This window comes from Cupressus sempervirens, chromosome 9 (genome assembly GCF_028749045.1).
Source record: "Cupressus sempervirens isolate cs-2001-9-10 chromosome 9, ASM2874904v1, whole genome shotgun sequence".
NCBI classification, from domain to species: domain Eukaryota; kingdom Viridiplantae; phylum Streptophyta; class Pinopsida; order Cupressales; family Cupressaceae; genus Cupressus; species Cupressus sempervirens.
The window spans coordinates 271,483,271-271,510,339 of NC_143126.1; the positions used below are offsets into that span (position 1 = coordinate 271,483,271).

At 35.8% G+C, this 27,069-nt stretch overlaps 1 protein-coding gene across 2 annotated transcripts in view; it reads left to right on the forward strand.

Moving 5' to 3' along the window:
• The window catches only part of LOC149538503 (GTP-binding protein, HflX), a 188,039-nt gene extending 170,746 nt beyond the window's left edge, over window positions 1-17,293 (forward strand). For both annotated transcript variants that reach the window (XM_089799831.1, XM_089799832.1), the window contains one exon: window positions 16,788-17,293. In XM_089799831.1, coding sequence (XP_089655957.1) covers window positions 16,788-16,880 — 93 coding nt within the window. In that variant the 3' untranslated portion in view covers window positions 16,881-17,293. The remainder of the gene's footprint in view (window positions 1-16,787) is intronic.
• The last annotated feature ends 9,776 nt before the right edge of the window (window positions 17,294-27,069 follow it).

The following is a 27,069-nucleotide window of genomic DNA, read 5'->3' on the forward strand; positions in this document are numbered from 1 at the left end:
GAGACCTTAGAGTGTTTGGTTGAGGTCGAAAAACTCAACAAAAGGCACTAGCACTATTTTTAGGTTGTAGATTAGGAGATGGCATTTTTGAAAAGTGGTTATAATTGCTGATCGCAGCAACGGTTCGTGAGTTATGGCCTTCCAAAGTTGGGCTACCCAAAATTTCTAAAATAATTGTCAAAAATGTATTTGGCCAACTCTATATTTTTTTTATAGTTTGTCAGCCCTAGGTATTAAGTTTGAGCATCTAGAACCTTCCTGGGCAGCATAAAACTACCTATTTAAGAAAGGCCCGAATATTGTCTAGGACAACTCTGGGTGATAGTTCATAGCTTGTCTTGCAAATTATTGCACTGAAGGCACCCACGTGGGTTAGCAAATTGTACTTATGAATTTTGTAATACCACATTTGCGGCGCAAATAAGAAGTCCATATTTTGTTCTCGCATTTTTTGTTGTTTCTTTGTTTCTGTTATGAGTTTATGGTATTAAGGGGAGCACCCTACATCATAAAAATAGGTTCTTTCCAATGGAATGAAAAGGCACAACACACCTTTAATAAGTTGAAGGAAGTAATGAGCACTTGTCCGACGCTCGCATTATCTGACTTCACTCATCCGGAGAAGGCATTGACACAATACTGATGCAAGATCGACACCCCATAGCCTACGAGAGTTGGAAACTTACACGAGCAGAGCATCTATATTCCATTTATGACAAAGAAATGTTGGCAACCATTCATGCACTAACCAAGTTCTGATAGTATCTGGTGGGTTCCAAGTTTGTCATTTGTATCAATCATAATAGCCTGTGATATTTTCTAGAACAATGAGACTCAAATGAGAGATGACAAAAATGGGTAAGCAAGGTTCAGGCTTTTGATTTTGACATTGAATATGTGAAGGGTAAGAACAATGTGGTTATAGATGCTTTGTCTAGGAAACCTGACATCTACTTACTGAGTCGGATTTCAATTGATTGGAAAGCACATTTATTGCTGGAATATTTCAAAAACACATGTGCTTGTGAGCTAATGGATGGACATTGGAAACACTCGGGATGATCGATACAAATTGGTGGATGGCATCATCTATTATAAGAATCGGATATACTTAGTGCCTGAATCCAAACTGAAGTAGAAAATCGTGGAGGTACAAAAGTCACCCTTGGCTAGACACCCAGGTTTCCTCAAAACTTACAGACAACTCAGGGAGAGTTTTTCATGGAAAGGTCTTAAAGGAGACTTATTGCAATATGTATGAGAGTGTGCAGTCTGCCAACAAAATAAATCCGAACATACTCTACTGGTTGGGTTACTGCAACCTTTGCCTATACCAGAACAAAAGTGGTAAAGTATTTCGATGGACTTCATTATTGGACTTCCTAAGGTGAACGGAAAGGATTGTATCTTTGTAGTAGTTGACAGATTGACAAAGTATGCACATTTCTTCGCCATCCCCTCAGATTTTCAGGCTGCTCAGGTAGTTGATCTATTTTTCAAAGAAGTGTTTTTTCTTCATGGGTTACCCCGAAACATTATTAGTGATCGAGATGGACGATTTATTAGTATCTTCTTGACATAATTATTTCGGTTGGCAGGAATAGAATAATTGCAAAGTACTAGTTACCACCCTCAAAAAAATGGATAGACGAAGATTGTGAACAAGTGGCTAGAAGGTTACCTTCAGAACTTTGTTTCGGCACAACAACGGGTGTGGGTCAAATGGATGCACCTCATGGAATACTATTACAATACCACCTACAACATGTTCATCAGAATGACACCCTACAAAGCACTATATGGGTATGAACCCATTTCATTTATCGACACAGTACTGCATGATAGTCTCGCACCAAGAGCGAGGGACTGGCTTCAGGAAGGGTAACACATCCTGAGATGCTTGAAGAAAAACTTACAAAGGGCACAGAATCAACAAAAGATGTACGTCGACAGACACCAAATCGAGAGAATGGTCTATCTCAGACTTTAGCCATACAGGCAGTCCTCATTGAAGATAAAGGGGAATGAAAAACTGAAGCCACAATTTTATGGCCCTTATCATGTAGCTCGTTGCATTGGTGAAGTTTCCTATGAGCTGGAACTTCCAAAGGGGAGCTGCATTCATAATGCTTTTTCATGTCTCTTGCCTTAAGAAAGTTGTGGGAAGCTCAATGAAGAAGGGAAGCTCATATTGGAACCCATCGAGATCATTGAAATATGTGAGAAGACACTACGGAACCGCACAGTGAAGGAATATTTGGTACGTTGAAGACACTTGTTGTTGGATGACATGACATGGGAAGCTGACCACATTCTATAGCATCTGGCATTGCATTTTGTTGAGGACAAGCAAATTTGAGACGGGAGGACTATAATGTTCCCCTCACAAAATAAATAATTAATCTAATCTTTGTTAATGGGCCAATTGATTTACTATATCTCAGACCCATTTTTATTTTTGTTTTCATAGGTAGATGTAGTCATTGGCTATCTTTGTACACCCTTGGTAAGGTTTCCCTGACGGGTATTTAAGCACGGTTTGTAGGTAAGTTGTTGGCATGTGATTTGGATTATTTCTTTGTACTGCAAATTTCCATTGGGATTCTCTGTTGTTCGCCATTTTGGAAGGGAAAGATCTTCCCTACTTGGCTTTCTGGTTTCGATGGGATTCAGCCCTCACCCTATTTCATTGTGTACTTCTCGTCTTGGATTTGGCAAGTTGGAGCATCATTTGTGTTGAAATATCATTAGTATTTGGTATAAGTGTGTATCTATTTGGCCTCTAGCTTCTGCAAGTTATTTGTGTTTAATATATTGCATTTGCATTTCAAACGACATTTCTCTCTTTCCCCCTTGCTGTAATCACCTTAACTTCACCATATGCCCTCCTGCCTGTACCATTGTACGGACGTACAACCTCTGCATGTATCCTGCCATCATCTTCCCCTCATACTACCCCTTTGGCCTCAATCTTGTCCATATCATATGGCTACCAGGGAATCCCACCATACGTTGCTATCCCCTCACCAAGCACACTCCATTTCTTTTGCACGAACATCTCCTCCATACCATACGGACTCTATGCTTACCATATGGCCATCCAAGGCCTACAGTACGACCTCCCTATCTATTTTGTTGGCATCTCTCTGCAATGAATAACGTACGACCACCCATCAAATACCGTACGACCCACATCTCCTGCTCCTGTTCAACGTCCAAACTCCCTAGACACCATATGGCCCATACATTCCTACCGTACGACCTTCCAACAATTCCTTCTGTACGACCATTTAGTGTTCTATGACTAGCTATTAGGGACACGGTACGAACAGAACATTACAACCAAATTTCTTTACTTTTCTCATTTTTTCTCTATTATTTTACTTTTCTCTACGTTCTTCTTTTCTTTTGATATTGCTTTTCTTTTCTTGTTCAACTTTGGTTTTGGCTTACAAGCATTGAAGCTTGTAGCAGGTTTGCAAAATCACTATGACATTGAAGGTGTAATTTTCAATAGTTCCAAATTCACTTTAAGAACTTTCAAAAAACTCAAGGCAATTAAGTGCGAGTTAAATATGACTACAAGACTTGTGTGTCCTAGACAGAATAAATGAATTCAATCCTAAGTTAGCGCAAATTTTTTTTGAAGGACTAGTTATTAAAAACATTTTCAAATTCAAAGAATCCTTGCAAGAAATATTCAAGTACAAATCCTTTTTGAAGGACTGGTTATAAAAAACTATTTCAAATTTCAAAGGATCATTGCAAGAGATATTCAATAAATAAACTGAACAAATCTACTAGGAGAACACCAAAGTGTTTTGTATGACACGTTGCCTTTCTCACAAATTGGGATCCCTCGAAACTAACCAAAGTAGATACCTAAACTAAAGAAAACTAAGCAACTAGCACTAAACTTGGGTCAAATGACTCAAGGAAAACATACAAAATGACTCTCTAAAGATAACTAAACTAACAAGTTCAAACTACAAACCCGACTCTCGAAAGATATCTAAACTAACAGCTCCAGACTATAGCAAAATTCACTTGAAAAACCTTCAGTTGACTTGACTTAAGGCCAACTAACCTCCTAGCTCCTAAAACAACTAAACTAACTAAAATAATGGCAACCTATTCTAACTCTCCTAAACCAAATGGTCCAAGACAAACCTACTCTGACTATGTACAGGAGGCTTAAGAAGACAACGCTTAGAAGAGCTATATACATGTGTGATTGAATATGGTTTCTTAGGATGGGTTATGATTCCTGATTTTGCAAATTGCACTATGAAAAAAAACTCCTCTTTTTCAAATTCAAGAAATATATCATTTAAAATCAATAATCAAGGTAATGCATTAGGACCGTGATCAATCCACAAAGAAGCTGTCCTTCCTAAATTTCAATAAGAAAAAATAAGATTGATTTATTAACGTCCAACAAGAGACCACAAAGATGGTTCAAGAGACTTAAATCATACAACAAGGCGATGACCAACAACTAGAACACCAAATGGTTCTTGGGGAAAGAATAAGCAAAATTGCAAAAAAAAAGATAGAAAGAGAAAGACTAAATACTCTTCCTAGACAAGTAGAGTCCAAAATCAAAAGATATGGTCAAGGGCAGAGTGAGCCCTGAGCTATCTCAGAGAACAACTGTAGGTGGGGTGTTGTTGAGGAGTATAACCGCTACGAGGCCTCACAAACCTCTATGTGTAGAGGTAGGAGCATTGAGTGGTTGCTTCATGCCCTGGGCCTGAGACACAAATCAAAAGGAGGTGATTAGCTGATTTGACATCTTTCTCGATTGGAACCAAAGCTGCAAAGTATAATCACAAAGTCGCATTGCCTCTTGGAGATGAAGTGTAAAACATTGTTGATCAGTGTATTTGGAAAATGAAGAAATGGACCCACACTCTCTAAAAAGAAAATAAAACCTTCCCCTGATCTTGTAGTAGATGGGGCAATGGAAACTAAATTGTGTCTCCATTTTTGCCTCCGCCAAAGTACTAAGGTGACAGATTTGGTCCTCTCTATCAATTCAATGGTCCATTAGTATGGGGAGTCTGAGGGAGCCCACTTTGAACGAACGTAAATAAATGTAGTGGGCATGAGTCCAACAATGAGCAAGGCACAAAGGGTGTACAATAACTCAATCCTAGATATCCATATAGTGCTCACAATAAAAAGGTCATCCTCGAATGGAGCCCTCTTGAGGGGTTACTTTATGTCGTGATAATATACTGTTTGTAGATATTAGGTATGACATGCTCATTCAGCACCTGCTAAGAGGGAAGGAGGTGAGTGGGTGTAATGTTCCGCTTTGGTGCACAATATGAAAGGCCATACGGTAGTGTTGAGGCCATATGGTAGAGTTGAGCAGGCAAAGGTTGAGTGGAGGAGACCTTATGGTGGTAGTAGAAGCGTATAGTAGCAAGGGATGAGAGGTTGTACAATTGGGACAGGGAGCTGTATGGTAATGGTTGGGATGATTGTACGATCTGAAAGGGCAATCCATATGGTGGAGTTTGGAAGATATACAGACATGTACTGGAATCATAGGGGGTCGTCCAGATTCTGCTCAAAGATACCAGAACAAGTGTATGTATTTTCTAGAACTGCCAATTAATTCTAGTACAAATATTGAAATCCAATCACAAAAATATAGATGTATGTATTCATAAGCAAATATGGTGTGCGAACTTGCTAGATCGGAGCAAGTAATACAAAGACGGAATAGGGTGAGGTTGAATCCACCGAAACCGTAGAGAGCCTCCACTGAAACCGTAGAGAGCCAAGTAGGGAAGATCTTTCACTTCCAAAATGGTGAACAACAGAGAATCCAAACAAGAATTTGAGTACAAAGAAGAGTAAACCAAATCACATAACAACTACTACCTACATGTTCTTCTTAAATACCCATAGGATAAACTTGCCAAGGGTTTACAAAGATAGCTTACGGCTACACATACCTATGAAAACAATTAAATAAACATGGGTCCAAGATATACTAAATCAATTGACCCATTAACAAAGGTTTGATTAAATATTTATTTTATGATGGGAACATTATAATACCTTCGTCCCAAAATTTGCTTGCCCTCAAGCAAATGCAAATCTGATTCTTGGAAACTTTTTGTAATCAACTTCTTTAGTTTTGAGTCAGGTACCAAGTACATCTTATTGCCGTAGTAAATGATATCATCAATAACTTGGTATCTTTCATCATACATATAGCCATCCATCAACTGACACGCAAAAGTGTTCTTGGAGTACTCGACCAATAGATGGACCTACCAATTATCTAAGGAATGGGGTAAAGTGTTGACTGTCATGTTTTTACTTGCAGTGTATGGGATCATATCATGTTTAAAAATGGTGTCCATCTTCTTTATTATGACTTCCTTTGATCCTTTATTTGTCATTCCTCTTAGCAGTGCCTTCTTGCCATCCGTCTCGAATGAAAAGTCCATCCTCTTGAAACTTTGGGTGTACTGGTCAAGGGTCTCCATCCACTAGATGCCCCATATGATATTTGTATCAACCAAATCTATGACAAAGAAATCATTTGTCAAGGTATAGTTTCCCATGGAAATTTTTAGCCGTGGGATCACATGAGTGTAGGGTAACGAGGCTTCTCCAGCAACCTTAACCTCAAATCCTCTATGCTCTAGTGCATGCAAGCCCTTACTAGTGACCAAAGATGAATTGATGAAATTGAGTGTGGCACCACTATCAATCATGACTGTGACTTAGTTCCCATGAAGTGTGCTATGAACCTTGAAGATACTACTTCCAGCCATTATAGTGAGGGTAGCAATGGAACCCCCTTTTTGTATCAAGGCATTTATTCTCTCCTGCTGTTTACTTTCTTCACTAGTCACTATAGGTACTTGTCCTTCGTCATCATCGGGAAACACCTCCATGCAATGAATCTTCCCATTCCCAAGGCAGTGATGACCTAGTCCCCATGGTTCCTTACACGTGAAACAAAGCTTTTTCCGCTCTTGTTGAGAGTCCTTATCCAACGGAGTTTTTTTCCTGAATTGGCTCCTTGTCTCTGTCTTCTTGTGGGGATGGTGTTGGCATAGCTACGTTAGTTTTGTAGGAAGATGTGGCCATGTCATGCACCTTCTTAATAGCCTCGTTGAGTTCGCACAAGTTGAACCCTTTGATCGAACCTCTCAAAGGCTCTTTTAGCCCATCTATAACACAATTCGACATCTTTCAGAGATGTCTGTGACTGATATTGACAACCTTTGGAACTCACTGATGTAATTGTTTACCATACTTGTTTGCTTTAGCTGAGCTAGATCCGTGAAATTAAGTACAGGATCCTTCCCATTGAAACAGTCGATGAGTCTCTTAGAGAACTCGACATAAGAGGTTACTTGGTCGTGGCCGAGAGTAGCCAATCCATGGTGCCACCATTCTTGCGCCACTCCTTCCAGATGATGTGTTGTGAACTTGATTGCTTCTTCTTCAGGCATCGGGTTGATTTGGAAATAGCTGTTTGCCTTTAGAACCCATGCTTGTGCAGTGACGGCTCCAGATCCATCAAATGGTTATAAGTTTACTTTTCTGATCTTTCTCTTGAGATCATCATTAAAATAACCTTGATTTCCCCCACTTGAATATCTCATTCTTAGATCAACATAGTATTTCTAAGATATATCACCTTCCATATTTGCATTCCTCCAATTTTCTCAAAGTTTTTCTTGTATTTCCTAAAAAGTGGGCTCTCTTTCTTTGCGTGGTGCTTCCATCCTTGGAAGGAAGATGGGTATCGAGGGTCGAGAGCGAGAGGGTAGAGAGTTTGTCCTTCTGAAAACAGAGTCGTCGCTATGCCCATTTTGTTCTCTTGTTGTCTTTCCCTTGGCCAATTTTTGTAGTGTTTTTTGAATAAGCCTTTGGGTTCGTTGATTTGCATTTGGTTTCTACTAAGCTCTCTTAAAAGATTCATGAGTTTTGTCATAGTAATCTAAGGATCTGCCATTCTACCAACAAGTTTACTTATCCTTCTCCTTTGGGTATAAACTTGCATTCACTTCTACAGGCTGACAGAGTAACTTGGCTTTGATACCAGTGTAATGTTTTGCTTCCCTAGCCTATCAAGTATTCTTCAGATGCACGATGGGGAAGTCGTACGGAGTCTCAGTGCATAATATGAAAGGCCATATGGTAGTGTTGAGGCCATATGTTAGAGTTGAGAAGGTTGAGGTGGATTGGAGGAGACTGTTTGGTGGTAGTGGAAGCTCTATGATAGCAGGGGATGAGAGGTCGTACAATTGGGATAGGGAGCCATAACAGTAATGGTTGGGATGACCATATGATCAAAAAGGGCAATCTATATGATGGAGTTTGGAAGATGTATGAACATGTACGGGAATCATAGAGGGTCATTGGGAGTCTACTTGGAGATACCAGAACAAGTAAATGTATTCACTAGAAATGCCAATTAATGCGAGTACAATTATTGAAATTCAATCACAAAAATATAGATGTATGTATTTGTAAATAAAGATGGTGCATGAACTTTCTAAATCTGAGCATGTAATACAAAGATGGAATAGGGTGAGGTTGAATCCACTAAAACTATAGAGAGCCAAGTAGGGAAGATCTTTCACTTCCGAAATGGCGAACAACAAAAAATCCCAATAGGAATTCGCAATACAAAGAAGAATAAACCAAATCACATAAAAACTACTACCTACATGTCCTGTTTAAATACTTGTCGGATAAACTTTTTGAGGGTTTACAAAGATAGTTGACGAGTACACCTACCTATGGAAACAATTAAATAAAAATGGGTCTGAGATATACTAAATCAATTAGCGCATTAACAAAGGTTTAATTAAATATTTATTTTATGACGGGAACATTACAGTGGGGACATCTAGAGAGAACTCAAAGGTCAGGAGATGATCCATCTCAGTCCCAGGTAAGAATATTTCTGATGACCTTCGATCAAATCTGCACAACCCCGAAGTTAGTGAAGGAACCAAACTAGATCTAAGATGGTCCCAAGCTTGAAAGGATTAGCCCCAAACCTGGCCAAAATGATGTATTGAGGAGTGGATCGATGATACCTAATGATGTACCAAAGAAGAAGGGTCTGGACTCTCTCAACCGAAGCCCAATCAAACTTTAGGAGAGAGGGTTGCACACAACTGATTCGTAGAGCACAGTAAGTAAGGAGTCCAAAAGGGACGTCTTGGATGTGGTGTCCTAAAAATGATGCTTGAAGCACTATCTCTCCAACATAGCCAAAGAACCCAACCCCTTATTAACATGGGGTTGTATGGAAGGTCCCATAATGTATCAAAAGTAATAAAAATAGCAACTTTCACAACCTTCAACATTAAAAGAAGAGGAAGATACAACCTAGCGTGCTACATATTTAAATGGAAAATGTGAATTCTCTATAGCTTCGAGAGGCCAAAGATGGTGGTGGATTATCCAATTGGCATTGTAGAGTTTATTACCATATTTGATTGATTGCAAAATTTTGTTGTAGGTACAAACAATAACTCCAATGTTTTAAATCGCTTCTAGAATCTGCTAACGTTAGTGCAGTAATAACAGAAATGAAGTATATCAAACTCAGAATTATCTTCGATTCTTTTGTAGTGCTTGCATTAATAGATTTCGATGCCAAGATTACATTGGGCAGATTGGATAAATACTGACAGAAGGGGTGTGGGAATGAATGGCCATGTCTCCAATAGGAGACATGGACATTCATTTACACTTGTTCATTTAACTAATACTCATGATCTAAACATCAACGGATCCAAAAATAATCTCGATCATGCCTTGATGATCTTGGAATATATATATATATATATATAGTAGACTGTGGAAGGTATAATGGCATATACGTATGCTTATATGCATAATAGCATGTGCATCATGTTGTTGTGCGTATATACATATGTATGTGCTTATCACAGTAATGTCAGACTGAAGCTACATGCATTAACACTCCCTCTTAGCTAGGGAAGACAAAGTGCATATATATAAGTTCTTTATATGAAAAGTAGCATCCTCAAGATATATATTATAAAATCAAGTCTTATGATATTCTTTATAGTTATGGTGTATATACAAATATCAAGTCACATGATATCCACTATAAAAGATCATGGTACATCCGTAGATATTAAGTCACATAATATCCACCATGAATTTGAACATATTGATCTTTAACAAATATCAAGCCACATGATATCCATCAACATGCTTTTTTAACTATCATAATTTTTCCTAGAATATCAAGTCACATGATATTTATCATGATAGTAATCTAATAATAATAAAGTTGTCACCTTATATTATGAGAACCAATATTTCATTATAAAAGATTATCTCCTTAAATAATGAACATAGGGTAGGCCCATGAGTCATAGAGTCACACATATGACAAAAGAGTTTACACTTTAAACATTTTTATATAAATAATATAAATTTACAAAGTTGAGACCCAATCTCATAAACTTACATTTCAATTAAGCCAAGTTATTTTCTGAAATGATCAACTTTCACTTTAGGGAGAGCCTTGGTGAGAATGTCAACCTTTTGATCACCTATATTAATATATTCTAATTGAATAGCTCTTCTTTCTTTCCACCATGTCTCTTATGTAGTGGTAAGGAATTTCTATATGCTTAGATCTATCATGAAATACCGGATTCACGATAACTTGATGCAACTTTGGTTATCATAGTGAATAGTGGTAGGTTTCATAGGTTCACCAAATAAGTTAGAAAGCAACTTCCGAAGCCACACTGCTTCTCTAACTCCCATAGCTGCTGCAATATACTTTTCCTCAGTAGAACTTTGAGCAATAGAAGCTTTCTTTTTGTAGATCCAAGAAATCATATCCAATCCTAACATCCTGATGTGCTTTTCTAGTCTTTTACACTTTCGGCCCAATCAAAATTAGTATATCCATGTAACTCCATGCTAGCATTCCCATATTTAAGTTCATACCCAATAGTACCTTGAAGATACCTCAATATACGCTTCAAAGCAACAAGATGAATCTCATGAAGTTCACACATGAACCGACTTAATGCATTCATTGCATAGCAGATATCAGGTCAAGTATTTACAAGATACATCAAGAACCCAATTATCTGTTTGTATAAGGTGGGATCAACTAGTCTGGATTTAGCACTTGCTTCCTTTAGCTTGTGAAGGTTGGTTTCCATAGGTGTAGACATATGTTGACAATCCCACATTCCAAATCTTTTCAAAATATCAATTGTATACTTCGTTTGATGTAGAAAGATATTATTAGACTTTTAACGTACTTCCAAACCAAGAAAGTAATGAAGAAGTCCTAAATCCTTCATTTTGAATTCAGAAGCCAAATCTTTCTTACATTGACTAATGAGATGTTCTTCCCCTATAATTAGAAAATCATCAACATGAAGAATTAGAATTAGCATATCACCTTTAGTTACCTTGAAGTAGAGATTTGGATCAGCCATGTTCTTGGTGAATCCAAGACTTAAAAGGTATTTGTCAATCCTTTCATGCTAGGCCCAAGGAGCCTGTTTAAGTCCATATAGAGCCCTCTTCAATTTACAAACATGAGAAGCAACATCATGAGTTACAAATCCTTCTGGTTGTTCCAGGTATACTTCTTCCTCTATTTTTCCATTAAGAAAAGCAGATTTTACATCCATTTGATGGATTTTCCAACCTTTGGCTACTGCAATGGCTATTACAGCTCTAGCAAAAGTGTACTTGGCAACTGATGCAAAGGTTTCTTCAAAGTCAATTCCTTCCTTTTGAGAAAAACCTTTAGCCACAAAATGAGCTTTGTGTTTTCAATGCTGCCATCTGCAACATAGTTAACTTTGAAGAGCCATTTTGAGGACACAACAAATTTTTCCTTAAGTCTCGGAACTATGTCCCGAACATCATTTTTTAGTATAGACTGGTATTCTTCCACCATGGCATCTTTCCAGGCTTAATGCTTAAGTGCTTTAGATGTACTAGAAGGTTCAAGATTCAAGCTCTCACACATGAAAGCATTATATGCCAATTTTCTAGGTCTCTTGCTTTCTCGGAAGGTTCCTGAAGGGGCTGCGAATCCATCTCCTTCCTGTATTATTTTTCTTGCCCAAAGTGGCATTTTAGAGTGATCTAGACTCTCTTCTTGAGTCTCTGGAAGGATTTTAGATTTAGTTGAAGTCTCTTCTGGAAACTCCCTTTGAATCTCAGGAGCAGGAGTCTCTTCTGGAGATACATCAAGTGTATCTAATTCATCGGAGGTTTTGTCTCTTCTGAAAGCAATGTCTTCCTCAAAGATGACATCTCTGCTTTGTTCTATTTGCTTCTATCCAAGTATGTAAACTTTGTATCCTTTTATTGTTTCACTAAAACCAATGAGAATACCCTTTCTTGCAGAAGGTTCAAACTTAGTCCTGTTTTCCTTAGGTACATTAACATAGATAAGACATCCAAATATCCTTAGGTGACTGATGTTAGGTCTTCTTTCCATAAAATGCTTCTTCAGGAGTCTTATTGTCCAAATGTGAGTGAGGACATCTATTCTAAATATAGACTATTGTGTTGGATGCTTCAGCCTAGAAGGACATACTCAACTTTTGATAAAAAATCATAGCGGAGCAATTTCTACAATAGTTCTATTCTTCCTTTCAGCAACCCCATTTTGTTGAGGATTGTAAGGGATTGTAACTCCCTTTTACTCCTAGTGAGTTTGTAGAACTCTTTAAATATTTCAGAAGTATACTCCTCATTATCCGTTCTCCAAATTTGAATGTTCTTATCGGAGTTCTCAATGATAGTTTTGAATTCTTTAAACTTAGAGAGAATCACTTCAGATTCTTTGCATTTAAGGAAGCATATCTATGTCTTCTTTGAAAAATCATCAACAAATATCAAATAATACAAGAATCCTCCTATAGAAGGTATAGACATGGCCCCACATAGATCAGAATGTACTAGTTCCAACACTTCTTTAGTTTTGCTCAAACTATGAGGAAATGGCTTTTTAGTGTTTTTCTCTAAGGCACAACATTTACATGATTCATTTTGAATATGTTTTAACTTGGATGTCCCAGTTACTACCTTCTCTGTTGATGTTAGGGCACAGAAGTTGGTATGACCTAGTCTTCTATGCCATATTTCATTTGAATTTGAGGTCTCATGTACAAGTGCACGGTTTGTCTTAGCACATAACTCATATAAAAGTCCTTGTCTCACTCCTCTTTTTAGAGCCCTTTTAATGGTTGAATTTTTAGATCATGCTAGTACTTTCACTCCCATGAATGCAATTCTAAAACCATCATCTTCAAGTGCGGATATAGATATTAAATTCCTCTTAATACCTGGTACATAAAGAACTCCAGAAAGTTGAATAGAATTTTCACATTTCAATTTTATGGTGCAGGTCCCAATTCCTTTTATAGTGTGCAGAATCATCACCAATTGTAACTTCTTCAGCTGTTTCTATTTGCATGCTTTTTAGGTTATCTTGATATCTAGTGATGTCTCTAGAAGAACTGTTGTCAACTATCCATGTATTCCTTTTGGTGGATATTTGGCTGGATAATGCTGAATAGAAGGCATATTTCTCATATTCATTGCCTTCATTTGACTTCGCAGATTTTGCAAAAGATGCTTGAGGTTTAGATCTATTGGGATAATTTATTGCATAATGTCCATATAGATCACATCTGAAGCATTGGATTTTGGACAAGTCTTTCTTCTATTTGGATTGTCCTTTTCCATGAAAATTTCTTTTTGTTTTGTTGTTTTTCTTCTTTCCCTTCTTATGAGCATTTCTATTAAGAACTTGAACATCTTTATCTAGGGTTTTGTGTTTTCCCTTCATCATTAATCTCGATTATTCTTGAAGACAATCTGATCTTAAATGATCTAGTTTAAGGATTTTAGACCTAGCACTTATTGTACAAAGGATTCCCAGGAGTTTGGAAGTCCTCCTAATGTTGTTAAGGATAATTCTTGATTTTCAATCTCATAACCGAGTGTAGATAATTGATCTCTCAACTTTGTGATTCTCATAAAGAAAGCATTTATAGTTTTTCCTTTATTCATGCTTACACTATTCATTTGCCTTTTAAGAGCAAGTTTTCTACCTGCATTATTGATTATAAATGCATTCTCAAGAGCTTGAAACATATGATATGCTGTTTTGCCACAATAGGTACTATGTGGTCTTGAACAATATCTACAATTATCTTTATAGCCTTTTCATTTTTCTTGATCCATTCTGATTTCTTAGAATCATCTTTAGGTTCTTCTTTGTCCTCTCCTACAAATGATTGCAATTTGTTTTCTTTTAACATCATTAATCAAAGTTTCCAAGATTTGGAGTTATCAACACTTCCAAGGTGATGTTCGAATCTCATTGTGTTTGTCATCTTTGTAGAGAAAGGGAGAACTATTATTTGAAGTAAAATCTGATCCTTATAAACTTAGTGTGATCTTTCGTTAGCCAAGCTCTGATACCATGTAAAGTTTATTACCAGATTTGATTGATTGCAGAATTTTGTTGCAGGTACAAATAATAACTCCAGTGTTTTAAATCGCTTCCAGAATCTACAAATTTTAGTGTAGTAATAGTAGAGATGAAGTATATCAAACTTAGAATTATTTTCGATCCTTTTGTAGTGCTTGCTCTAATAGATTTCGATGCCAAGATTCCATCGGGGAGATTGGATAAATACAAACGGAAGTGGTGTGGGGATGAATGGCCACGTCTCCAATTGGAGACATGGACATTCATTCTCACTCCCATTCATTTAACGAATGCTCATGATTAGTTACTGTCATATAAACACAGTGATTAAATGTATAACCAATCATTACATCTGCGGCCCAATATAAAGGATATATCGATCATGATCTAAACATCAAAGGATCCAAAAATAATCTCGATCATGCCTTAATGATCTCGGAACATATATATATCTCATCGGTTGCAGACTGTGGAAGGTACAACAACATGTACGTATGCATATATGCATAACAGCATGTGCATCATGCTATTGTGCATATATACATACGCATGTGCTTATCATAGTAATGTTAGACCAAAGCTACATGCATTGACAGACATCACCATCAAACTTGTGAGTGATCAAGGCAAGATCAGTCTTGAAGTGAAGGTCTTGGAATATCATTTTTGGAGGCTCATCCTTGTGTAACATGAACCATGCATTCTTGCAAGTCCTCCTCAAGCACATCCTCAAAAATCAAATATACTTTGGTGATCTCTCCCATAAATATTTCAAGTCGTTCAAATGCAAAGTCCAATTGTAGTACCCTACTAGAATGTTGTTCATTCTCATCTTCTATGGGAGCAAGTTGTTCCCACTTAACATATCTTGCACATTCTCACTAAATATTTTATCTTAGATCTTTGAGAGGTTTTTTTTTTCATCTCTCTTTTTTTTTGGTGGGGGGTGGGGGAGGGGGCCGGATTTGTCCCATTGGGTTTTCTCCCTTACTCTTCTTTATGAGAGATTGCATTGCATTTGCTTTTGCATACTATAGATGGTTACCTAACATGACCTAGTAGCCAAGACGAATCTTTGCGAGTCTGAATTTATTACCCTAAGTTGCACTTAACGGGGGGTGTTTGCGTAATTAAATATTCTTAATTACACTTTACTTTAGCTTACTTAGGATAATACATTGCATAATAGTTTACATATAAGAGAGAAGTTTGCACCTTTATTTGCACATGGTGTTGGAGAAATTCCACTTTAGGTGGTGATAGTTTTTATGACATTACAATTTGTGTTGAATCCACCTTAAGTGCACTTATCACATTATCATCCTCCACATGTTGCACATACTTCATTGCATAATGGAGGATGATCCATCTTTGATGGACATGTGATAATTTATCTTCTTCTTATCATGGTCTCTTATTGCCTTGCCTATATAACTAGGAACTTCTACATTGTAAATTATTCCAGTTGTTTTATAACTGAATTCAGTTAATTCCTCTATTGATCCAGTATATCATATCGTATTGCATACTTGGTGAGAATATAGCTTATTCTTATCATATTATTTCTATCAAATTGTGCTATCCATTGGGCTTTAGATCTTGACATATTACCTTTGGAAAATTATTACATGGTATCAAAGAAATTCTTACACTAATTTAAAAAAAAAAAAAATTCATTAGTATCTGTAGGTCATTAGCATCTTTTGCACTTCAGAGTATTTATAATTCTCCTCCCTCTTGAGAGCAACCAGCATCATCTGCAAATAGGAATTTTAAAAATTCTGCCTGTACTGCTTATAGAAAAGAGCCATGAGGTTACTAACTATTGTCTGCAGTAACATTCTGGTATGTCCTAAAGATGAGGAGAAATGGGTATATGTTGACATTAAACACAGATTGAAGTTAAAAGCTCTTCTTGTTCTTCACTGAAATACCAAAAAAGATGAACAATGCAGCATAAAATCCACTTTATGATGTCACAATCAAATGTTTTTTTTGGTGTAGTAGGCAGGAAGCTGCAGATTATATGCTAAATCTGCAAATTTCTAAGTATTATAATTTAGCTTTGGTTTGTTTTTCAGCAGTTCAAATCATTCTCTTACGATAACGTACATGTGTTCTATTTTCGTAAATGATGGATGAAATATGAGAGCTTCTAAACTTAGGTTAAAACAGGAAATAATATAACATCAAGATTGCTGCAGTAGATAAGCAATGCAATGCTTTTAAAACATGTTTATTCTGATGCCGCATGGATTTTTAATTGTTCCAGGAATATTTTGAGAAAGGAACTATGATCAAAGCACATGTACCATTGTCACTCGCAAGACAGCTGACACCCATGCGACAACCTTGTGTGTTGTAAGTATCCAATGTATATTAACTCCAAATTGACACTGTGTTCACCACTTTGCCATATTTCATGGAGGAAATCAAGAGCTTCTGTGCATATTTTAGTCTTTGAAAAATTGAAGAAAAATGGCTACCTACTATTGTTACTCTTATAATTCAATGCCCTTTCAAACCCATTTGATGTGAAATTTCATATCGATGTTTCCAATATGTTGTCAAATCTGTGGAGCTGTTTGAGCTGTAGAAGAAAATTCATATCATAGCAATAGTTCAAATTATGAGTTTTCACTCAAGGACATCAAAGGGCTAACATTGCTTGCTTTTATCAATGTTTGTTCTGAACTTCTGCCCAAAATAGTTCTGAAAACTTTTGCAAAGTACTGTCTATTTCAGTGAAGTATTCCTAAGAACTTTTGCAATTTTTAACATTTCCAAAACTGAAAACAATATCTCTGCAGCCTACCTTTATTAAGCTACTTATTTTATTTTTACTTGCCATAACCTAGAGAGATTGGTTGAGTTGATGTCCAATTCATTCATACAATTGTTCTCTAGTCTAATGACTGATATACTAATCTTAATATGGCCGTATTGCATGAATTACACAGAGAATTGGAAATTGAACATACAAACGTGGAAAACTTGTGTTCCTTGGGATTCTTGGCCCTGTAATGATATCGGGGACGGTCCAGGGCCCTAGAAATGTTCGTCCAGCGGCTGTCATCAATATTTATTTCCCTACCCATCCTGGAAATGTACAGCCTTCATGGGGATGGTTTAACCATCCTCAAGACAGCTGGGGGTAAAATGCTTTTAAAGGCTGGTAGGACATGTCAAAGTGCAATAATTTGAATTGGATAAGTTTAGAAAATGAGTAAATACTAAATAGATTTAGGATAGCAACCTCATGAAGCAATGACTTTTCATGTCAATGTCAAGAATTCATCTAGACATATTTCAAGCACACAAACCCTAGAAAAAAGAAGATATCAATGAGTGATGCAGCACCTTGCAAAACTAATCCAAACTTAACAGAAAGTGCCTTCACATTATCACTCTCTTCATATTTTTATACATGTCCAATAATCTGTTCATCATTGTTAACACAAACAATACATATTTATATGCACATCTTATAATTCATTCATCATGCTTAATACAAACATGCATATATGTGCACATGTATTTTTGTATGAAGAATGATGAATGAATATTCATAATATGTATTCATATATGTGAATATATGTGACTTATTATAACCTACTTTATATATTAAAGTTCTTTCTATTGGTGTAATTAAATATTCACTAATTACACTTACTTAAGCTTAATTAGGATAATGAATTGCATAGTAGTTTGTGATTGAGACACTTGGGAGTTTACACCACAATTAAACACATGGTGTAGGAGAATTCCACTCTAGGTGGTCATAGTTGTTATCTCATTCCACCTTTAGTGCACTTATTACATTATCATCCTCATCATTGCACATATTTTATTGCATAATAGAGGATGATCCACCTTTGGTGGACATGTGATTCCACCTTGTGTGGTTGATAGCTTATGTTCTCCTTATCATTGTTTCTTATCGCCTCTATTATATAAGGAGGCCTATTATGTACATTTTAAATCAATCCATTGGATGTTAATCAAGTCCATTATCAGTAATAGCATTCTTGCATCTTCATGCAATTGTCTTGCCAATCTCTTGTGAAAGTTATCTTGGTCTTTCGTTTGATCCTAGGGGTGTTGTAGAGTTACCTAAAACTCTAACACTCTCTTTTATTTCATCACACTGTGGTTGTACTACATATAATAGAATATAGTTATTTAGTGTCATCAAGGTTTTTCCATAAACCACCCCCTTGCGCTTCTCACATTCTACTACATCAAGCTTTTGAGTCGACCTAGCAACCACACGTGCTAGAGTAACGGGTTCATGCACTAAGGTATGTTGGCACTAAAGTATAGATGTCTACATCACAACTCAAAAATTGCCTCGCATAGAGGTGCTAAATAGTTCATGCACAAAAGTTCAGGCTTAGATGCTAAAAGTCAAGTTTTGTCCAAAAAATTAAAAATTAAGCAAATCAAACACATCACATCTCAATCTACTACAAGAATAACTAAAGACATCTCATCAAGGGTTAATTTACATTCTACTATTGAGCTTTTGAGTTGACATAGCAGCCACACGTGCTAGAGTAATGGGTTCATGCACTAAAGTATGTTGGCACTAAAATATAGATGCCTACATCACAACTAAAAAATTGCCTTGCATTGTGATAGAGGTGCTAAATAGTGCATGCACAAAAGTTCAGGCTTAGATTCTAAAGCTCAAGTTTCATCCAAAAGTTTTGAAATTATTGCAAATCAAACACATGACATCTCAATCTACTTTAAGAAGAACTAAAAAATCTCATCAAGGGTTAATTTGCCCTAACAGTAATACATGAAACATTTTTACAAAATCCATCACAAGATTATGACACAAGTACACCAAACAAGAAGAGGTGTAAGAGAGAGGTAAATTATATCAGGTCCATGCTAGAACCTTGACTAGTCCCCAATGATTGTTTGTCATGCCACTTGACCATCTAGTAACCTTAGGTTTGTCGCACCATACTAACAAAGATGGTTATCTAAGGAGTCCAATACCATATCAAGTGCAAGGGGATACCAAAACGCCTAATCCTATGGTGTATCTATTCACATCTATACATATAATGAGTGGAAGTTTAGAAGTGGGAGTGTCATTGCATAGCTTAAGATGGCTCATGTATATCAAGCAGTCCTTCTATGAGGACAAGGAGGCCTAGTCTTTCCAAATCAATTTCTCATGGATGACCGTGTTTTTTTGTTGTGTCATTGACTTAAGAGAACACTAAGGTATGCAAAAGGCATACTTTTATCTTATTACAATGTTTTTACCCCATTCGGTTTAGTTATGTTATCACTTGTGTCACGCTACTCTTGAATGGGTTGTCTCAGTGACCCCTATTAACAACAACTTGTAGTTCTAAGTTCACATCCAAAGTCAAGCTTACCATTAAATCAAAATCACAACACAATACAAAAACTCATTTCATAATATCTCATTTTTGAATTATACATTTGTTGACAATGCTCATTACATACACTACATTTGTTCTAAACCAAGAGAATGGATCTACATTGATCCCACAATAAATTACAATTACCATATCAGTAATCTTAACATATCAATAATCATTTCTGAAGTGCAAAATAACACATGGACAAATGCCAAAATTGACTCAAACCCAATCATGGGGACCATCCACTCAAATATTAGTAAAAGCACAATGGATTGAAAATTCAAAAAACAAAAGTTCCCATGCATCCAACATCCCAAAAATGCAATCAATACCACCATGCATCTATCCAATGCCAAATGAACGACATGGCAGTAAGAAAACTCTCATCCTCACAATCCAATATGGAATATAATTAACACAACCAAACTCACTTCCAAAATTGAAACATGTATGATTCCAAGCTATAAATCATTTCCTACTTACAAATCATTATTAAATTGAAATACAAAAGTGTAAATGAGGATATTAGTACCCCAAACCAAGCAAATGCCCAAATTTGATGAAAATGCCAAATATACCATAAGAAGAAATCAAAATTGGAGGGCAAGAAGAAATCTACGAGAGCGATCCAAAGAACCAAAGCAAATAATTGTTCTCTATCCAAGCAAAAATACAAACAATTTAGAAAACAACAATTCACTTGAAATTGAGCTTTTTGGCATAAGTAAAAGTGCTCATTTTTAAAATAATAAATATAATAGCCACTTAAACCAATATTGTAAAATCAAGTTTTAAAATCCAAAACCAAATAATTCATTAAATCAAATACTAATATGGCATATTTGTCAGTAAGTAACAATAAATTGTAAGGCAATGCATTTTATTAAAAATAATTTTATAATTAAAATTATTTTCAAGACTTAACAATGACAATTGTAGATATTGATCATGCACAAAAATATGTTATGAGTCTAAAACAATATGCAATGATAAATATATACATTGCCTTGTGATAATAAGATGGGTGATTGTCACATGTATAGGAATGATAATTATGTTGGGTAGTATAAATGACAATAATAATAACTCTTATAACCACCATGAGAAAAATATAAGCACCTCAGAAGTATGAAGCCATTTGGAGTTGATGCTTGACACCTACTGTCAATGAAGCATTCAGATGCCAAGTGTATTCACTCATATATAAATAGTCGCAGCAAATATAATATCTTCAAATAATGTAAATGTTGAAGAGAGAATTTTAATGGCATAATTATTTTAATGTATGTGAATGTTTTTTATTAAGGAAAATAGGTTTTGAAGGGTGCTTGGAACCCTTTACAAATCATAAAATTTACAATGAAGCCCAAACCAAATAAAACTGCAACCCAAAGGTGGAGCAGGTCACCAACCAAGACAAGGTGATGAGGGTGGCATCACAGATAACACAGTACACTACAACAACAAAAATATGTTTTGACCGGGCACCTGAAACCTCATGGTTAAAAAGGAATAGACAATAAGTCCCTAACCATGTCAAACAACAATGAACAATAGGCCAAAAGACCCAGGAAATCCAAAAACAGGACAACCGCATCAGGCTTTCCCTTTTGACCCCTTCTTTTGAGAATGTAAAGTCATATCAAAAGAGGGAGTGGAGGGCTTGACCTTTTTTCCTTTTACTGTGGTCCATCCATCCTCCACCATACCAACAGCTTTCTTCCATGCAAAGTCAATAGCACCACAACTAGCCCCCAAAACCCCCACAGTCGGGGAAAGGACCGCGGCAGAATAAGGGCCAACAACATCTTGAGACGAACGAACAACAACTAGAGACAGAGCCACGGGAGGGGCAACAGTTAAATCAACAATGACAAAATCCAAAAGAGGGTAACAAAAGAGGTCACCATCGTTGGGGCAACAATCATGCCATCAGAGACAGTAGTCCACCACCAAAGTGTCCTGAGAAGAGTCACTGTCCCCTGCAGAGGGGACCTTCTGAACCGTGTAGTGATCATTTGAAACCCCCTTGCACCAAGAAGGGGATTTCTTTGGTTTGGATTTTTTAGAGGAGCAATAAGCAGCAATGTGGTCGGTCTTGTGGCATTTCTTGCAACGAGTGGGGATACCCTCATAATCAAGAAGTTAAATCCAAGACCCAAGAGGAGAGCCCAACTTAATCTTTTTAGGGAGTCCCTTGGATATGTCTATGTCAACTAGAATGTGAGCATACGTTGTACGAAACACATTGGAAGATGCAGTGGGTAAAAGCACAAACCTGTGTCACCTTTTATAAAGGAGAAGTGATATCGTAATTTAAAGTCTTCAACTTTAACGACATAAAAGTGGCATTTGTGCTTAGAATTTGAAGATGATGTAAACTAATGAAATGTGTAAAATTAGATGAAGTTTATATTTGTAATTTTTTAAAAAAAATTGAGTGAAAATTTTATCTATTTTTTAATTTTTAAAGTATATTTTTTAATTTTTTAAAAATGCTAAAAATATAGTGTTTTTTCCCCATCAAACAAATATATGCAAATATTCATATTTTGGTCTGATTTTGGAATATGTTAGAGTCGACATGTATACCTAGTGCACCAAAAAAAATAAATTGAAATTTGGCTAATATTTCAAGTTATAACTAGTCAAAGTCAAAGTTATTAGAATTTGATAGTTTTTTTCTGTTGTGAAACTTTTTCCATCAAATCTACATATTTTTTAAAACAAATTACATATTCTTGAAGAAGACTCTCTCCTCTAGTGCATCATTAAAAAATAATAATTTTTGAACATGATTTATTATTTTTTTGTTATTTTTTAATAGACACCTTCCTGAATCTTAAAATACCTACTTGTACTATTTTCAAATTATAACATATTATCCATAATCAAAATAATTAAAAAATTATATGATCATAATCTTGACTCTGAGACCTACAAAATTATATTTTTAGTTTAAAAAAAAATTCAATTTAGTAAGTCAAATTGGCCTTCAAAGTGAGAAGTTTGCAAAAATTCTTATTTTTGCTTGTGTGGCTACCACCTAGGATGCCACATAGGTAGTTTTGGCCGAAATTGTTTCAGACGTAACTGTTCCGACCAAAAGGGTTACGACCGAAACCCCCAAGCTTATAAAATTGTCGTCAATCACTTTTTGGCTATTTTTTATGATATTTTTAGTCATTTGAAACATGGGGGTTACAACTAGAACAGTTTTGGCTAGAAGTGTTTCGGCTGTAACCTTGCATGCAACAATTATTGGGAAACTTGCCACGTATATACAGTCGGAATGTGTTCGGCCTTAACTATTATGGCCGGGACTATTTCCGCCATAACCCCTCCAAATATCACAAATGGTGACACAGGTTTGTGCTTTCACCCTAGTATCAACTAGCAAGAAGTCCCCAAGGGCTTCCCCCATCACCTCTAGGACAAAATCCACCTAAAGGTGAAGGGGGAGATTCAACAATCTAACCCATAGAGGGATCTTATTAAAGGATTTCGTCAATGGGTCAAAATCCTTATACCAAGGTTTAGCCATCAAGGGAAACTTCTCCCCCCATGAGAAAACAAAGCGCAAGATGACATTTCTAGCTTCAGAAGTAACAAATTTCACAATGAAAAAAATCTCTTGCCACATGGTATATCTGAGTTGTCTTTGAAATGATGGGCTCCCAAACATAGGTAATCCAGGTGCGTAGATCCGACAGAGAGAGCCATAAACCCTTAAAATGAAAGATAGCAGCGGTGGACAAGAAATCATCCACATAAGTGGAGATCTCATCAACTATATTAGGGTTTAATTCAATCATTATTGGGTTACTTACAATGACTGCCACAACATCACAGAGCCCCTATTGCATAGTTTGACCTCCAATGCTAGCATTATAAGCGGCAACATTAGCATATGTGATGGTGGAGCTACCCCCAGTACCATGAGTTGGAGCAAAAGCCATCCCATCAGGAACAAATGCAGATGGGTCACCAAAACCAGCACTAAAGGCAGAGGCTGGAGATTGAAACCCATCTAGGGCATTGCCACAGAAGAAGGAATCAGGGGCAAAAGAAGCATTCACAAGAGGCGTCGAACCAGACCCAACAACAACCACACCTTTCGAAGAGGCTCGCACAGAGGCCTGGATAAAGACGGGAGCTGGGTCGAGAACAGACGATTGCATGGGCAAAACAATAGTCACGAGTGCAGTCATGAGCTTCTGCATTGTTTTAGTTCTTGATTAATGTATTTGAATGTTACAACATGACCCCATTTCCTATATAATCATCATTTGGAAATTTCAATAACAATATCATCTAACAAAATACATCCAATATTAAGTAACATTAAATATTATTAACCACAGTAACCAAACCAACACATGTATAATAATATGATGTAATACACCTCTAACCATAACATGTTCTTGGATTGCTTGTTAGAATACAAGAAATATTTAGGGACTTAAAGCTTCTTTTGTTAATGTAAGTATGAGTTGTCTAAGGTGCTTTTCTAATCGATTTTGTTGTGGCTATAATCTAGTTTTGGCAATGATGAACATATTGACTCTTGTATGTATTCACATCTACTTATATGTTGACGACATTTTAGGACCTTATGTGTTAGGATCATTAGGTACATACATATGTGATTATTATCTTTACTAATGACTATGATTGCTCTTGGGTAAAACCAGTTGTAATAGACAAGGATCTTAGAATTGACTTAGATGCTTTTGGAATGATACTTGTGCTCCTGGTACTTGTCAATACTATGAGCTCAAGGTCTCCTTAATGATTGGGTTCTTCATATATTATAATTTTGATGTACATCGTTACCCTAATTGTTCATTTATGATTATGATTCATAATAGTTTGTATACTTGATGATTACATATGAGCTCCTATACCTATAATATGTTTGCATGGCTAGGGGTGAAGTCGTAGTCACTCATCTAGTGAGTTCTACACTATGTATCAACCCCTACAATTGTTGCACTATCTTCCATATATATGTACATGTGTACTTGTTTAGTAGTGCAGACTTGCAAGCAGTGGGCTTTGACTTCACTTAGCTCTACTAGTTTGAACTTGTTGTCAAATCCTTGAGGGTGATTCTTGCAAAGATAGTACTAAAGCCCTCGTAGGAGTCTTCCTTCTCCATTATTTGATCTAAGAAAATTAAGGATGCTTCTTTAACAGTCATCTATCAAGGGACTTGATGGAAAAATTGTCATTGATCTCAAGAGTTGAAGACAAGGTTCCAATTGATGATAATTATGTTGAAGCATTCTTGAGAAGATATATGAAGACTTTGTAAGCAATTTATAAAGATATTATAATATTGTTGTTACATGGTGGTTGTCATAGTAATAGCTGATTGGAGATATTATATGTCTATATAATAGTCAATTCAATCTATTGTGATGTACAATGAAGATAAGAACACACACGTACAAATAAAAAAAGACAATTACTAATATAACAAGCAAAGGCAAGTACTATGTTGGTAAAAAATCGGCATCCACAAATCTATATAATTTATCAACCATGAAGATGACTTTGATTGCTAACTACAACTTTCAAATATGGTTGAAAACACTAGGCAACAGAAAGGGAATAGCATATACATGACAAGAATTCTCTTTCTAAATAGGTTAACAAAAACAAAAGCCACATAGTTGAGAGGAGCAATTTTATTATAAGTGCTTCTAGATCATCGATATGATGAGGCTGTTGTTCCAATCATTAAATAAAAGTCATCGATTAAAATAAGGGCAACCATGGTATACATTTCAACTATTGAAGGTATAGGAGAATTCATATCTCATGCATATCAGAATATTGATTTGGAAGAGTCATGACATTATAATAAGACAATGACAATGACAATGACTTGAATAGACACAAGAGTAGCAAGTGTCATATAATGGCTTAGTACTTCTTGTTAGTTTTAGTATAAATTTAGTTTTCATTTAATAAATTTATTATAGTATTTAGAATATATAAATTAATAGAAATATTATATAGTATTTTTATAATAATAATAATATATAATAACATTTCTTACAAGATTATATAATATAATATATATAATATTTTTAACAAAATGAAAAAAAATTAATTTGTAAAATATAATATTAAAAACGAAATATTAAAAATCATAAATAGTATCATGTTTTACAATCAAAGTTAAAATGATATTAAATCTAACAAACCATCGTGTTTTACATCCATGAAATTTGGCCCAATAAGAGTTAAAATGACTCATCTGATCAAATCATAGAAAAATATTTTATAGAAATTATTAAGTTAAAAATCTTGCATCTAACCATGCACAATGTATTAATTTTATAATTAAATTAAAAATTGACAAATTTAAACTACTTAAAGGAAAACTTTTAATCAGGAGTTAACACATGAAATGCAAAAAGTGTCACAAGACAGATGACAACATGTCTTTATGAATAGAAATAAGTAATATTTATTAAGGCAACAATAATTGAAAACAATTGCGATATTATAATATAATGAGCAAAGATGGAAATAAAAATGCTAGAAGAAAAACAATGAAATGGTATCGATTGAATACAACGATACATATATAACAAGACACAATGGGATTTCAAATAGTTTGGAACAAAAATACGTGTAAAACTTGGATTTTGTATTGTTGATGGCTTAAAGATGGGAGATAGAGAGTGATTTACCATAGTGTATGTGGGTGTTAAAAACATAGTGGCTAGCTTTAATCAATGTCCACAGAGCTTTCATAAACATAGGTGGTGACTCCCTCATGGTGCAAGCGATACAACTTTGAGTATGGTTCAAAATTCATTCATGCCACGATTACTATCAAATGTTCTAATTAGATAACAAAGTGATGGACATTGTAGGTGTGATTCATAAAAAAGAGCTATCGTTGAGCTAGAGTCCTTGTCTTATGAGTGTTAGAAAGTAGTTTGTCTATATTAGGGACAACTATAATGTGGTGGGACTAGATTCTAGAGCAATCACGTGAATTCCAAGATAAGGGGATCCTTTGCTATGACAAAAATCATTTTAATTAATATATCAGTTGTATAAATGTAGTTTTCTCATCTCTTTATCTTGCATTCTATAGGTAAATTTTTGGAGCAACGCCCCAAA